This window comes from Akebia trifoliata, chromosome 14 (genome assembly GCF_017979445.1).
Source record: "Akebia trifoliata isolate Shusen 1 chromosome 14, ASM1797944v1, whole genome shotgun sequence".
In the NCBI taxonomy this organism is placed as follows: Eukaryota; Viridiplantae; Streptophyta; class Magnoliopsida; order Ranunculales; family Lardizabalaceae; genus Akebia; species Akebia trifoliata.
Window position 1 is genome coordinate 4,275,088 of NC_141388.1, and position 16,266 is coordinate 4,291,353.

Sequence of the window (16,266 nt, forward strand, 5' to 3'; positions counted from 1 at the left end):
ATCCGCAGTGGCCAAGCTCCCTTGTTGGCCACCCACAGGAATTTTTCCTGGGGATATTACATATACTCCAAGAGACTTGGGTGAGATATGCTGCTTTAAGAGGTCAGTTGCCTCGCCCTTGTTCATTCGGCCTACGGGTTTGAAATCTTCAATCATAAATAAATAAATAAAATTTATTTTATATTAAACCAACTCATAAATTTTTTTTAAATTTAAAAATAAGAATAAAAGATAGATCCTTTTATCTAGCAAGCCCAAGTAGAAGTACATATACATTTTCTACCCAACTATCCCCGTACTGTTATTTTTACAACTTGATCAATTAGATATGCTCCATTGACATGAACCCCACACCACAAGACATGCCAAGTAAGCCACAATTCAAGCAAATTGTGAAGGGAGATACTTGAGATTTGAATTTCTAAGATGGTGGCTTACCTAACATGTATTGAACCGTGAGAGGAAGGTTTCAATGCTTCAACCAGGGTGTATAGGATCCGAGCTGATGATTAAAATGCCCTAAAATAATTAATTCAATTACCGTGATTGGTACGTGTACCAAAAATATTATAGTCTAATAGTATTTGAATGTAAGATGTTCAACACCAGTTAAATAACATACATATGATACCATCTCTTTATTAGTGTCCAACAACAGTCCCACTTAAACTTCTTTCATTGGATCCCACTTGAGATAGAAGTCTAATTATAATGAAAACCTATACCTAATCCCTAGTACAACTCCAGTAGATTAAATCAACATAAAATTTTTCAACCCACCTTAGAAGAAACATTTATCAAAAAAATATAAAATTGCTGGAAAAAGCAAGAAGAAAGAAATTTGGGGTTTTAGCATCAAAGTTAGCATAATATATTTATATTGATTTCTACAACTACGTGCCGTGGCTTGCAAGCTAACGGAAAACACTAAAGTCTCTCTCCATTGTTTTTTTCTCCGACTCTAGTTACAAAGCTTGTCTGTTTCTTCTTCTTTTATTTGACGGGTTCCTCGCTATTTCTCTTACTAACTTCAAGACCATTTGTCCTTGAAACGTTGATGTTGTTGCCTTCTTTCTTCGTTGACGTCTTTAGCTTCCTTGGTATGCATTTCGCTCGCACTCCATCTATTTCTTTCTCCCTTAATTCCAACTTCGAGCTTCTGATCACGGATCACCCAATTTAAAAGTAAATAAATAAATAAATAGATCAGGGGTATTGAGGTCAAAAATTAGTCTCACGTGGTGCCAAAGTAAATAAAAAATAAAAAAACATATGGGCCATATAAGCCATCCCCTTACCATCAAATCAATTGACCGAACGCTAGCAAACAACGCCATAGGGCGAGAAAATCGCTTTAAAGGCGCTCACACCTTTTTTTTCTATTAAAAAGTTAAAGATTTGACTTTTCTTTTTGACAAGTAAAGATGTGATTTGATTGGTGGGCCTTCCTGAATTCTATTACCCATTTTATATTTGGTGGGAATTTTTGGTATTTATCACTGTTCCATCATCAGATATGGAGTTGATTAAGTAGTAGGCCATTTTATGGTCAGTGGGTCCACATAAATCACCACGTGTCACTGTCTGGCATTGACAAACATACGGAGCAGGTACACGCGAGTCATACCAAAGTTTTTTTTCTTAAAAAAATTAGGTCAACTTGTAGAAAACTAAAATGGAATCTAGAAAAAGCGATTCGGGTTTTATTTCCCCCAATCATCATCAAATTAAAAAATAGATAAAATAAAATTAGCTGGCACTTTTCTAAAGCACCGTACGATTATCAGATTCAACTTTCAAATTGCAACAATGGCAGTTTCGTAATTTATTAATGTGCTTTCTTTTTTAGTGCAAAAATCTAAACTAAACACAAGAACTAGTAATAACTTGCAGTGTGTGTAAGAATGGTACTCTGGAATCTGAAGAAAAAACAAGGCTAATGATTTTCTGACTCGAAATTTCACTCGATTAATACTCCCCTGACGTCGCAGTGGTACAGAACCATAGATCATTTTCCTAGCGTATCCCGAAGAAAATGATCTATGGTTCTGTACTCTTGCCACGTCAGACAAGTGAAAAAATTTTAGTCCGCAAATCATTAGCGAGAAAAAAACAATAAAATACCTTACCGATCTGCATTGTAAGAAGACGATCTCTTTAAGGCTGGAAATTCGTCCTTCTTCGTCTCAATTAAACTCCCGCTGAAGTATTCTTTATCTTCCAATCGAATCCCTGCAAAATTAGGGTTTTCCATCAAAGTCTCCATCTCCTTGGAGGTCTGTTTCGGTGCTCCGCGGGGTAGCCTCGTTTTGTACAGCGAAATCAAAGAGAACCCTTGATCTTTCCCTGATGTGGACCCCAAATCTTTAACGGAGATTGATCCGCACGAAATCAATTGCATTAGCACTGTTGAAGCCTTGATTCTTCCGCTTGGATGATTATTAACCGTCTGATCTCGAACATCTGATTCATCAATGCTTCTAGAGATGTTTATTATGCTTCCATCAGCTTTAATCAGAGATTCTAGAGTTTCTGGACTGGAAGACGAAGGAGGAGGCGAGATCTCGTCTCTACTCAACTCTGTAGTGTGATTTTCACATTGATCCTCAAACGAAGGGGCATTATCGTCTTCTTCTTCCTTCTCATCATCTTCTCTAATTGTTCTTCTTCGCCGCCTCTTTTCGTCGGTTTGTGTTGATGCGTCCGCGGCTTTTCCGATGTACTCACCTGTGGATTCAGCCTTGTAAACCTTGTATTCGTGGAGATCGACAGAGCTCCATGACTGATTTCTCCGCCGGAAAACGACCGGAAACTCGCAATCTTCGACTGGTTTGTGTGCTTCCGGCTGCTTTTCCGAGCTTGAAGACTCTGTTTCTTGAGATTTGAAGCTGAGAGAACTTTCGAGAAGCTCTGATCCCTTGAGAACGTATTCTTGGCCGTGAGCAGGGTAAATGAAATCGTTTTCGGATAAATCATGCCATACGAATCCGTTTTTATAGCTCCTGAAGCAACAACAACAAAAAAAAAAAGAGATCGCATTAAACATAGAAAAATCAAAGATTAAACATGAAGAAATCGATAATTTTTGGTTGAATCTACCGTTTAGAAGACCAAGAATACATGCTCGCCATGTTTTTTCCTCGCAAACAGTTCAATCGATTGATTACATCTGAAATGCTAAGAAAGAGATTCAGAGGATAAACTGGAGAAAAATATTCAAACTTTGATCTCTCATCAATCAGAAAGAAAAACATGAAGGAATCATAAATTTTTCTCCCTTTTTTTTTCAAATATAAATAAAATAAAAAATACCTCTGAGATAGAGTCCTTCGGTTGATGAGAGAGGAACCTCCATGAAATGAGGATGCTCAAGATGACCCTCTCTGGAAAGATAGTAAACAACGGCCACTTTTCTCTCCATTTTTTTGGGCTTTGTGTTGGGTTCCATCCAAACTTTAGTTCTCTCAGGACTAATCTCTCTGTCTTTCCACTTCTTATTAAGTACTTGAGCCTCTGCTCTGCCTCTTGAAGCAAGCGCCATTATTCTCCTCTTCAATGTTCAGAGAGAGAGAGAGAAGGGTAGAAGGGGAAATTGAATTTATAGGGGAAGGGGTCGGGAAAGAGTTGAGAAAGGGTGGTGTGGACGGAGGCGGGGAGATTCAAAATGGGGATGCTCGTGCTCCTGAGTCTAAACAACAACAAAACAACAAAAAAACTTTACAGATTTCAGTACTAAAATCACAATAATTATTATTTATTATAAAGAGATGCCATTGGCAACCCCAACTTTACTTATTACACCTTAGTTTTTTGAATTTTTTTAACACACCCAAGACAATGTTTAAAACACACTTTTCATACAAATATTTATTTAAGTTACTATTTCAACATTGCAAAGCATTATAACACCTTGAAACAACTTCATCAATGATTTACAATTTGAAATAAGCTTATATAAAATTTTAAATCTAACAAAGAAAAATCTTTAAAAAAAATAAAAGAGAGAGCTTCTTTTGCCACTCACACTTTATATTATTCTCAATTATTGATTTATTATTATAATTTTTTATTGGAGTGTAACAAGTAAAAATTGGGATGGCAATAACAACTCTCCTATAGAGAAATACAAATATATAATATAGTTACTTGCCTTTATCCGAGAAATCGTAAAGTCTCGTACAATAAAAAATCTCGGAAAATTTTAAAGATGCAGCTTTTATTTTGCTATCATGTAAAGATGGACAACTATATCGAGTGTATTCATACTTTTCCCATAAGTTTTTGAGTCAACTAGTGTGACTTTGTGGAGTCAAAACGGTCAAACTCAAACGGCATGCACACCTTTTTGTTTATAGCTTTTCCTTTCATTTTCTTTGACTAATTGTATACTTTGCCTTTGGTATTTCATTTTCATTGACTACTTGCTTAAATTGGGCTATTCACATGTAATCGTGTTAGAGTAACATTTTCAGGACATGATGTAGATGTGTGCCATACTTATAGATGTTTTCGTATTTCGATGAAAAGTATCAATGATTATAACACATGTCTACATGGGCAAAATCATGACTCCACCCTCGTGATTGGGGTATGTGGGCTTTCAACCAGGGCAGGTTGGAGGACAAAGTTACGAGTTTCGAGTTCAACTCAACTTGGGTTGAGTTCAAGTTAACCCCAATTAGGTAGTTTTGAATGGGTTGGGTTCATTGCCAAATTTTGTTTTGATCAGTAATGAATTTCATATCTTAAATAATAGATATAATATCACCAGTGTACAAGAACATCAACCCCTAAAAACATGTCACAACAATATTCGTAAGTCAAACAAACACAAAACCAATTTATAATATAATTAATATAAAAGTATCCATGTCTTACTATACGGTCTTGGGTTCGAGTTGAGCATGATTTCTCGAACATTTAACTTTAGCTTGACATGAAGTAAGTCCAGAATGAGTTATTCTAACCTGAACACTACAAATGTTTTACATAACTTGACCTAGGCTTGCCTGTCAAACAGGTCTAAGTTGGACCAACCTGCCCCAGTTGCAGCTTTTCCACCTAACAACCTTATTTAGATGGTTAGATATTATTACCTAAGATGTGTGTCAATTGCTAGCTTTTTTATCATTTAGGTAATTCATCGATGTAGATCTTCATCCTTATCATTATTTACTAAAGTTTACCTGTGCCTAAAGTCCCGGGCATCCTTTTTAAGAATAAGAGGGTAAAAGAGGAAAAATAATAAAGTTAAAGGTATATTATTGAAAAAAGGGGGAGAAGAGAAAAGTAATAAGCTTCGAGGGGAGGGATAGTATTGGTAGTGGTTAAAAGAGAAAATGTAATAAAGTTAGAAGGGTATTTTTGAAAAAAAAGAGAAGATGAGTGACAATAAAGTTGGAAATTATCTTCAAGGTTCTTAGTGAATGAAATCCCAATCCTCTTTATCTAAAAGTTAGAGGAAGTGGGATCAAATCTTGACGTTTAAGGGGTTTTAAAGTTAATGGGCATTCAAGAAAAATGGATAGAAGATGAAATACAATAAATTTGGGATAGTTCTTGGAAGGTAAAAAAAGAGAAAACACGATAGTGGTAAAAATTATTTTCTCAAGATACGTTGGTTATGAGTATTAATCTTGAAATAAAGAGAGTGTGCCCAACAATTGTGTCTTTTTATATAAACTGTTCCATCAAATATAATAGATCATTGTCTTGATTTTGTGAAAATATGGGAAAAAATGGTAATTGGAATATATTTTTAGCCCTAAGTTATAATTTTTTTAAAAATTAACTTGAGTATTATATTGTACTCAACAAGAAAACCTTCTTAGGTAGAGAATAAATAGACAAAATAGAGATCTCAATGGGTGAAGGATGTGCATTGTTGATATATAAAAAAAATCACGTTAATTAATGTTTTAAAATTATAAAAATACCTTTAGATAAATTCATAAATGTATCAAAATAATCATTTTATAGTATAACTAGCAAAATGCACATGTGAACTATTAAATAATTATTAAAAATTATATTATTTTTTCTACCGACGACTAAAATAATTGACTTGTCTTTACTATTATAATGAGAGAAGGCAGATTAGGATTGTTTTGCCACTATATTTTGGATTATGCCAATGCCCTCACTTTTACATTTAAACGTAATATAATCAGAATCATTTTTGCCAAAAACCAATAAAATTGCAGCCCACAACCCGGTTTTTAAACTTACAAAACATCCTTTAAATAGCAGATAAACCCTTTTGATACGTGTGCATTCGCACATTCCATCTTCTAGTTTCTACATAATGACGCTTATTCCAACCTTTGAAGATACCTAAATGGTAACTTTCGTTAACATTGCAAGGATGTTTAGTATTTCTTATAAACTCTTTTTATATTATTTAAAGTTATGTATTTTATACTACTTTGAGAGAGTTTTGAATCTTAATCTTTTTTTTTTTCCTTTTTTTCGTGGGACGTTAATCTATCACATTAAATAATATTAATAAATTAATCTAATGATTGCAGGCATTCATATCTCTAACTATAAATGAATTCGTGTGTTTGATATATATAATCTAAATCATATATAAAATACTTGCAAAATAAAAATGACCCTCTACCTAATAAACCACTCACACGTATTAGTTGTGATATTATATCATGGATAGACATAATTCATAAGTTTAAATTTCTTGATGATAATTGAGCATTATTACGTTTTCCTTTTAGGTGACATCACATTGATATATGAACTTGGGATTATAAATATCACATCAATTTAAAGTTGAGAGATTTACCTCATAGATCTATCAAGTTTGTTACTCTTTCTTTCGTTTCTTATTTTGTAGCAATCAAGTTTGTTACTCAACAAACCTTGGAAAGAGACCCACATCATTTTAAAATATTTAATACCTATAATATCTTGAGTTTATATATATATATATATATATATATATATATATAAAATACTATTATATCCTCTTCTCAACATCCATTCTCCTCAATGGCCACAGTGGCTATCCAATGGTAAAATTCAAATACAAAAAAAAAAAAAAAAAAAAAAAGGACTTGATCATTGGTTTTACAAGAAAGATCATTATTGAATGGAGAGAGAGAGAGATGATATACTAAGTATTTGATTTAAAGTAAGAGTGAGGTGTGGACAGTGAATTTCTCTCATAAGCATAGTAACAAAGTCATGGTTTGGGAATAATTCAGCAAGAGAAAACTTTGTATAAAGTTGGCAAGAGTTTGTAAAAGGATAAATTAAAAAAATAAATAAAAATTTAAGTATAAAAATGTAAAAGAAAAATATATTTTATATATTAAATGAAAAATATATATTACTTAAAAATACTAAAAACAAAAAATAATTAATGATTTTTCAAAGAACGTTGATTAAATCACTATTAATCGTGATTTTTTGAAGAAAAAAAAAACCATTATTTAATTACAATTTTTTTCTTCAAAATAATAATAGATTTTTGTCATCATGATCATAAATTTAAAGTTTTAGAAAAACACTTTCCTATTTAGTTTAAAGTTTTAGAAAAATACTTCATGTAACTTCAAAGAGGAAAGTTTCCTCACCACATCATCTTGTGGCATCCAAAAACACGTTCTAATGCCATAAGGTTATAGAGGAAAAAATTGTAAGACCTTTGATTTTTTATTTTAATTTTTAATTTGGGAGTTATGTAGCTATCCATTTTAAGCACTTTGAATTAAGTTCAAAAAATATATACATATTTTTTAATTTGATTTTTTTCAATAAAATTTAGAAGGATGTGGTATTTGATTTCCAATGTGATAATCCATATGACCCAACGACCCTTAGTAAGATTTAAGTAAGGCTAACCTATTTCAAAGTTTTAACCACAAATAGTGTGTTGTGGACAATTATTAACTTTATACAGCAAGCTTCCTATAAAAATAATAATAATAAAAAAAATAAAAAAAATAAAAAAAACTTCATTAATTAATAAAATAAAATAATTAATTAAAAAAATACTTTTCTTACTAAATTCAAGAGGGAAAGTTTCCTAAATGCATCATCTTGTCGCATCCAAAAACATTATCTAATGCTACAGGGTTGTTGAGGATAAATTTCTAAGAATTTTATTTTTAATTTTATTTTTTTAAAGGGGCTAAATTTGGGATTTTTGTAGCCGTCAATTTTAGATTCAATATATATGTATATTTTTATTTTAATATGAGTTTTTCTATAAAATCTAGAAGACTGTGTTGTTAAATTTTCAGTGAGATAATCCATATGGGTCCAACAACCCCTGGTGAGAATTGAAATCTTACTAAGATAGTAAGGTTAGCCTATTTCAAATTACCGCAAAGACGTGTGCTATGAGCAATTATTAGTTTTATATAAGGAAAATGTTTGATTTCTTACATTAAACACTAGTTTGGCAATGTATAAAGAATCATTGATTTTTAAACTTGTATCTCAAGAAATTAAATCAATGGTTATTTGTGCACTGTCAGGTCAACTCAGTGTAGCACGACTCTAGATAATTTAAGCTTCCAATAATAGAGATGAAAATATCAATAATTAATAAGATAAATTAATTAGTTAAAAAAAATGTAATAAAAATAAAATCTCATATTTGCTTTTTATGGGGTAAGAAGGTAGAGGATATATAAGATATGAAAATATCCTCTTAACATGTAATTAAAATTTGCAAAACCACTATTTTCACAAGGCCTTTATTCTACATGTGCACATGTACTCGTTCCTTCTTTATTATACACATTGTACCATGTAAGTCCTTAGGTTTTGTAAATCGACCAAACATTTAGTTTTAAATGGACAATTTTGCCCCAACAGCAGGAGGTAGCCTACGCCAAATTAAACATCATGATAAAATAATTTATGTGTATTGTAGATACTGAATTTTGCTCAACATTTTTCCTTCCTCCCGTTGCTCGGGCGAACCTACGAATTAGTCCACTCCAACGATTAAGTTAAAGACAATAATATTCGAAACTGTAAATCTTAATCTATTTTTAGAGAGAAGAAGAAAAAAAGGAACCTCCCCTTTTACCCACGGTCCTCTTCTTTTCATAGGCGTCTATTATGATTGTTTTCTGTGTCATTCTTTGATGTAACTCATGGTAATTTGCTTACTCTCTAGTATGTCAGGTGCAGGGATAGTTGCAATTGCTCTGGAGTAATCAGAACTGATCTGATATGGTAAGGATTGTCAGAGCTGTCAACCAATGGCTCATCTATCGTATCCATCTTGCCAATCTATACTGACATTTGATATCCATAGAGTACTCCATCCGAACTACTTGATGGGTTGGTGGTGCATGTTCGAGCTGAGCGTCCGTGAATCCGAGGAGTTTTGTCAACAGTGCCCATCAAGCAGTCCATCCGAACTTCAAGTCCCTGCTTCAAAAAATCGTTCGAACCACGTGTCCATGTTCGAGAATTCCCCCCCCCCCCCCCCCCCTCCCATAATGTCTTTTAACCATTCGGTAAGAGCCAAGAGCCAATCTACTTTTGTACGTCTCACCCATTTATAGATCCCCTTTATACGGGCCAATAATTCGACACAGAATCCGTGACCCGAACTATTCCATAAATAGCCTGCAATAATATTACGAAAGGCCCACAAGTTGCATGATTGATGTTGTAAGATCAGATCAAATCCATGGAAAGATGGATCAGATTGACAGGGCAGAAGGTAGTACAATTATGTGGGGTCCGTTCAAAGATCAGGGCCCATATCTTTGAGATTGTACGTGTGGATCTCATTGTGGCGGTGCTCTTCCTTTATTATTTAAAATTGGGGCTATATTGTCATGTAGCGTTCGTCTCCACTCGATCAATCCTTGTCGCCTAGTGTGGATCAAATAAAAACATCAGGTGATGCGCGCAGGATGGAAACTCGAGTTGGCTCGGTACTTGATGACTCGAAACTCTATTTGAGTCAAAATATTGTCTTTAAGTCAAAGAAATGGACGGTAGTCCAAACAATCGACAGAAAGTCAAAGTCTATATGGTCTTAATGACACATTTTATTAGGCTTTCCCAAACAGTCACACGTGGTCGAAGATATTTAATGTCCAACGCCCTATTTGATGAAGGACGGAATGCTGTTATCAATCCGAGGGACTGTCGTCCCTGAGATCGGAGAGTTTATATTCCTCGAGATTAAATATAAAAATTTGAAGAAAAACCTTTCAAGCCATGATGAAATCATAATAAAAATACCAATTTTACCAAGAAATTAAATTTTCAATGGGTTTTCTCTCAATGGTACACACCCTAATTCTACTCTCACATTCTTTCTTGAAATTCTCAAAGGTTGTGTTTGGATCGAAAGAAGTGGAGGGAAGATAAATTCATTAAAAAAAGAGAAACTCAATTTCACTCCACCATATTTGGGTTTATAGAAGAGAATTTGAGATAATTTTGAAATTTTAAAATATCTTAAAAGAGATACAGGGGTAGAGTAGGCATTATAAAATATTTAAAAGGGTTTCTCTCCACTTTTGGAGAGAAAGAAAACCCACATATTTTTTTCTCTCCAATTCTTTTATCTTCTCTGCTCACTTAACAATCTAAATAGAAAAAATGGAGAGAAGCTCATTTATTTTTCTTTCTCTTCTCTCAATTTCTCTCAATCCAAACACAACCTAAGAGTAATGGTCTTGTAACTCAATTTGACAAGGTGACTCAAAAACTCACTAACATGGCATGGGCAAAGAACTATATATTCTTTCCCTCGAGATAACAATTGACTGGTCGTTTGCAATGTAGTTATGTATCCCGAGCAAAAGAATCTAATTTCTTTGTGCATGCCACTTCAATGAGTTTTTGAGTCATGTTGTTAGGTTGAGAGTTCCAAAAGTCCAATTAAGAGATTATTAGATCATTTATCCATAATTCTTTGGCCATGTGAATAAGTTTTGGAAGTCTATCTCATCAAATACATGTACTTGATCCTTATCAATGTTGTAATTTATGAAAATATTGAAAGTGATATTGTAAAAGAATACTAAATAGAAGATTAGTGAATTTTGGGTGCATCCCATGAAATGAAATCAAAAGATCAAGTTTTTTTTTATTTATAGGAATTTTATAAAAATGTCAAGGGAGAAATTGCAAATTTTCTCTACCATGATCCATTGAACAAGGATGGAGAGAACTCAAATTATAATACATTATTGTGTCCAGTGCAGAAAACAAATATGAATTTCTAAAACACAAGATAAAGGAATGTGAGCAAAAATGAAAACAATCTTTGTATGAAAACCTAGTGGATGTGAGCTACTTGAATAAGAAGATGAGCGGAAGGATCTAATATGGACACATCGTTAGAGTTACAAATATGTTGTATTCCTAAACACAAGGAGCCTGATGATTTTTGGATCTGTTAATCCTATACAACCGAGACATTAACATTCAACTTGATTGATAACTTCTATTGCTTAGATTTGATAATTTTTCACGATTGATACCCAACCACATAGTTGATCATTTTAGTCATTCAAAGAACCTTTTTCTTTTGTTTAGATATGACAAGAGATGGTTTGAATGCCATGGACTCAATTAAGTGTGCAACAAAGTATTTTTAGAAGAAATTTCGGACCAATAAACGATTAACGCACATAGATCGTAAGTTCGATATCCAATATGAACATTAATTCCTTAAGAGCTACTCATGAGGATGCACCCTCACTTACTTGATGCGTATGATGTGCAGGGATTGCACATGCCCTGAAACTAGTCTTTGGATAAGACCATGGTCTACTAATTGAGCAAAACCTAGATGAGTATCTGGGTCAGCAATCTACAGGGAAAACAGATATGTCAGCGTCTACACAGTTCACATAAAGTTTCTTATGCGGAAAAGGAATCTCATTTCTCAAATTCTTTTCCCATATAATTATGGTCTCGATAGCGATGTTTTCTGCTCGTACTTGAGATAGTTGCAAAGCTGATGCATATATATATTCCCATATAATCAAGAATAGGCTTATCAACATGAATTTCCTAAAGTTAGGGTAAGTAAATTAGGTAGGTGTAGTCATCCAAAATTTAAAGGAATGCTTCAATTTTCTAGTTTATAAAAATTTCTCTAGAAATCAAAGTTGGGCCGACACAGAAATTGTGCCCATTGGTTTGGATAGGCCTTCTAAATATTGGGTCTGGGGTTATCATAGATAAAGCCCATGATTCAATTTATAACGCTATCCTTACGATAAATTCAGCAATTGTTTGCTTAAATTTCAATCCTTACTCAAGCAAACTAATCATCCACACTTTGTAACTTTATCGCGATTGGTGACAATACCTTGTAACTGGTAAGAATATTTGATAATCCTGCAAAGGCCTTTGGAACTGTTCCAAGGATTGTGTTCCAAGCCCAATTTCCATGAAGTTTAAGAGTTATCCCTTCCCCACTTCTGAGATGCTGGTTAAGGATTCCAATGTTGGATTTGGGCCACATGTACCCAATTTTAAAGGGCAATTCCGGAATTACATATTTTAAGTTAACACATTTGTTATTCTAAAAAAATTTAGATACGAGAATGGCTATCAACTTAGGTTGATGATCCTTAGTACAAACTGCAACAAGTCGACGTGAGGCCCTCGCATCAAGCTTATTCAAAGCACATGGATACCCTTTATTACCTTGTGACATTGGGCCCAGTAACTTGATTAATGATCTATGGTTATTAAACTTGATGATTTTTCATGCTTTATTCTTCCTGATTGATTTGATCATTTTTTGATAATCATGATATATCATTAATCAAATTGTTGTTATTATTCTTATTATTAGCTTAGACTATACAATTACGGTCTTAATTTTCATGGAGTTGTTGGGCCCAATTGAACGTTCCACAATGCATTTTCAGAGAGTAGGAGTCATCAAAATTTTTATCAGTGAGAATAGCAAATTGCCTTTTTTTTATTTATTTATGAATATTTGAGATACCTTCAAAGTTCAAACGACTACCACTTGACCTCAGTCTTCTCTTAACGATTAATGGAAATGATCCAAATGCCCTCATCTTCAAACTATAGCTAAAAAAAACCCTTTCTTTTTCTTCCAAAAATCCATCATTTTAAAGCACTACAACCTCTATGACAAATTATTTTTAATTTATTCAACCTTATCTTCAATCTATCATTTCCAACCTCACCTTAGCCCTTTGCTTAAAAACCTTGATTTTTCTACATAAATTCCATCTTCTTCTACATCTTCAAAAATCCTATCTCGTCTTTAGGGTTTGAAGGTTGAAGTAGGTAGAATCTTACGATTAAAGATGACTGACTTTGAGAAGAAAAAATAATAGTGATTGAGTTAAGGTTGAAGATGATGGTATTTAGTTCTTTTTCTTCTTTTATTTTACAAAAAAAGACTGAGGTCAAGGGCATGTCATCAGTTTAAAATTTTAAAGGGGTATTTCAAATATTAGACCAAACCTTTATTTAAATTAAATTAAAATTAACTTTAACTAGAAGGGAGTATGTGCAAATGCACATTTTGAATTTTTAGGTTTATGACCAAAATGACTTTTGATTATATTAAATTTAAATGTAAAAGTGGGGCATTTGTGAGATTCAAATTTTGTTGTTGAACCACTTGTACTCCACCTTCTCTCGTTATAAAAGTAAAGATGACCTTTATTTTATAGATTTTACCTACTTAGATGGAACTTCGACTATCATGCACGAAGAGATTGCTAACATGTATGCAACTTTAGTCTATACTTACTTCTTACTTGGTTCACATGGACTTCCTGGTTGAGAACCCATGACATATGGTGAAGTGTCTTGCTTATCTCCTCTCCTTTTAGTCGAGCTGGCTCACAAATTTCCTTCACCTTCGGTTAAAGTGGCTTCTTTGGCTACCTCTCTCCTTCATGCTTTACCAATTTATCACTATAATCTACACTGGGTTCTTCATATTGAGAGGACGAACTCGTCGTATATGGCTGGATCTTTCTCCCCATGTACTTCATCCTATGTTTCTCTTTCACTTGCACGCATAAAGAATTTTTTTGTACTGTTTTTTAGCCTGAATCCCACATTTGATGTAATCATAGGTTTAAAAAATAAATGATTTTCTGTGGGGATGATCTCTATAATGACCACGTTGGAAGATCCAACAGATAGTAATTTATCTATACTTTGGATATCGTCTTTACATATCAACCATGTAACATTTTCCATAACGAATAATAATGCACATAATATTTGAATTTTTTTAAATTTCAGTCTTACTGAAAATCTTTTTACAATTTATGATAAAAAATAAATATTTTTATCGTAAGATGTTTTTTTTTTTACTAGATGAGTTGGAAAGCATAATTGGAATCAAAACTTTTGGCCCTATTTTTCCATTTCAAATAAGAGTCGTGATTTTCTAACCACCCCCTTTGACATACGCTCCTTGATGTGTCATGGGCTAGAATCATTGATTTTCCCTCAAGATACATAAATATGTCCAGTTATGTATATCGAGAAAAATCTATGATTTTAACACATGCCTCATCAGCGAGCATACATCGGGGAGGGGAGGGGGGAGGGGCAAAAAATCATTATTCTTCCAATAAATACAATTTGTTAATTTATTGATTTTGATTGAAAATATCTCGTTGTAAAGAAAAGGTGAGTCAAGAGGATATGAAACCATTGATAAGGTTGCCTTGGATTGCATTCGTCCACACATTTGAAAATTCCAAAAAATTAAAGTTGGAATGATGGTGTGATGTGCGCATCTACGTTTGATTTATTCATATTCATTATTATGTGATTTTATAAGGTTGATGAAATCTAATGAATGTGCGTGTGTTCACCACACGTTAATTAATAAAATTTGAAGTGGGGTGAGCACAAGTTGGTGGCATCCACGTCACATCGGTCTAGTCTTTGTTTTCTCACCACCCACTTGTCTGACCCCTCACATCAACACGTCACCTTCCCCTTAATAAAATAAAACACCATTTCATACTTTAATTGTTTTGTATTTCCTGTGTAAGACGCGTACACACTCAACTATTTGGTTCCCTTGCCTACTATTTTGGATCACTCTACGAATTTGGATTGGTTAGAAATAAGTTATTTTTATGATCAATAACTTATATGTATTCATCTCTCATTGATAATTTTTGTGGGTACTTAAAATTTTACTCTAACATCCACCACTAAAATCTGTTTTAATAGCACATTAATCCATAGAATTTGAAAATTCTTACGGGGGCAAGTGCCCTTACAACCCCCACTGTAAATCCACTCCTAAGTACCTTATTGTTAGGAATTCTAATAGTGAAATATGTACACTTGGAATTGCATATTTGAACCTTTTATACGTTAACAATTTTCTTTTCGCTAGTCAATTGTCCACAAATGGCCAATTGATCGGTGGTTTGATTCCTAGCTAGACTATGATCTATCTAATAAGATGTGATCCTTATTTTGATTAGTGAGTTCTAATTCTATTATTATCTAACAATAGTATACAGACACGCGCTATGGAGAATAGAAATTCTAAATATAATGAGGACGGAAGTAAAATAAAAAATGAAAAATGTTGGAGTGACTGAAATTTATCTAGTTTTACATTGCACTGGCGTAGATGCAGAGCCATAGATGCTTTTCATCAAGATACAAGTCAAAAACATCTATGGTTCTGTGTGCATTTTCACATCATCACAGTGTGAAATGCAGTGAATGTCGCAATCACTCCAACACGACTCATAAAAAATAGGTTAAAACATAGACATTAACTGAATTTATAACATAGACATTAGAAGAAAAAATTTTAAGAATAAAATATGGTTTCTTGTAAATGAATTGCGTAAAAACCTAAACCATCTCATGCCAATTGAAACAAAATATCATTTATTTTGGGGGAAAAAAAAAATCAAAATTGCTGAGTAAATTTAACTAATTGACTTGGTATTTTAAAAATTATTACTTGATGAAGCGTATGACATGTAAAATTTTCAAGGACACCGTGTAAAGAAAATACTTTTCTTACTAATTTAGTAAGATTTCAAATCTTACCAAAGGTCGTTAAGCTCAAATGAATTATCAAATTAGCAAATTCAACACTATCTCTCTAGATTTTAAGGAAAAACTCTTTTTAAAAAAAATCAAAAAAATAATATTTTTTTAAACTTAAAATTTAAGTGTGAAAAAAAAAAAAAAAAATCTTTTTAAGTTCATATAATTTTTTCTTCTACATCCCTATAGAATCATATCATATTTTTGGATGCCATGAGGTGA

The 16,266-nt window shown here is 33.0% G+C and overlaps 1 protein-coding gene across 2 annotated transcripts; it reads right to left on the bottom strand.

Moving 5' to 3' along the window:
* Nucleotides 1-861: 861 nt before the first annotated feature.
* On the bottom strand, nt 862-3,702 carry LOC147385654 (UPSTREAM OF FLC protein (DUF966)). 2 transcript variants are annotated; one of them, XM_086424150.1, is made up of 4 exons: nt 3,313-3,700; nt 3,100-3,169; nt 2,130-3,002; nt 862-1,159 (listed from the first exon to the last, which is right to left on the bottom strand). In XM_086424150.1, the coding sequence occupies exons 1-4, from the start codon at nt 3,539-3,541 to the stop codon at nt 994-996; spliced, it is 1,338 nt and encodes a 445-aa protein (XP_086280276.1). In that variant the 5' UTR covers nt 3,542-3,700; the 3' UTR covers nt 862-993. The 2 variants fall into 2 exon arrangements, with proteins under 2 accessions (XP_086280276.1, XP_086280277.1); XM_086424151.1 differs by having other exon boundaries at nt 1,032-1,159; nt 2,125-3,002; nt 3,313-3,702.
* Between the last annotated feature and the right edge of the window lie 12,564 nt (nt 3,703-16,266).

Coding starts and splice junctions, on each gene's coding strand:
- LOC147385654 (XM_086424150.1), bottom strand. CDS start 3,541: ATGGCGCTTGCTTCAAGAGGCAGAGCAGAGGCTCAAGTACTTAATAAG. Junction 3,003..3,099: donor TATTCTTGGTCTTCTAAACG/GTAGATTCAACC, acceptor TTGTTGCTTCAG/GAGCTATAAAAACGGATTCG. Junction 1,160..2,129: donor TCTTCTTACAATGCAGATCG/GTAAGGTATTTT, acceptor ATCCGTGATCAG/AAGCTCGAAGTTGGAATTAA.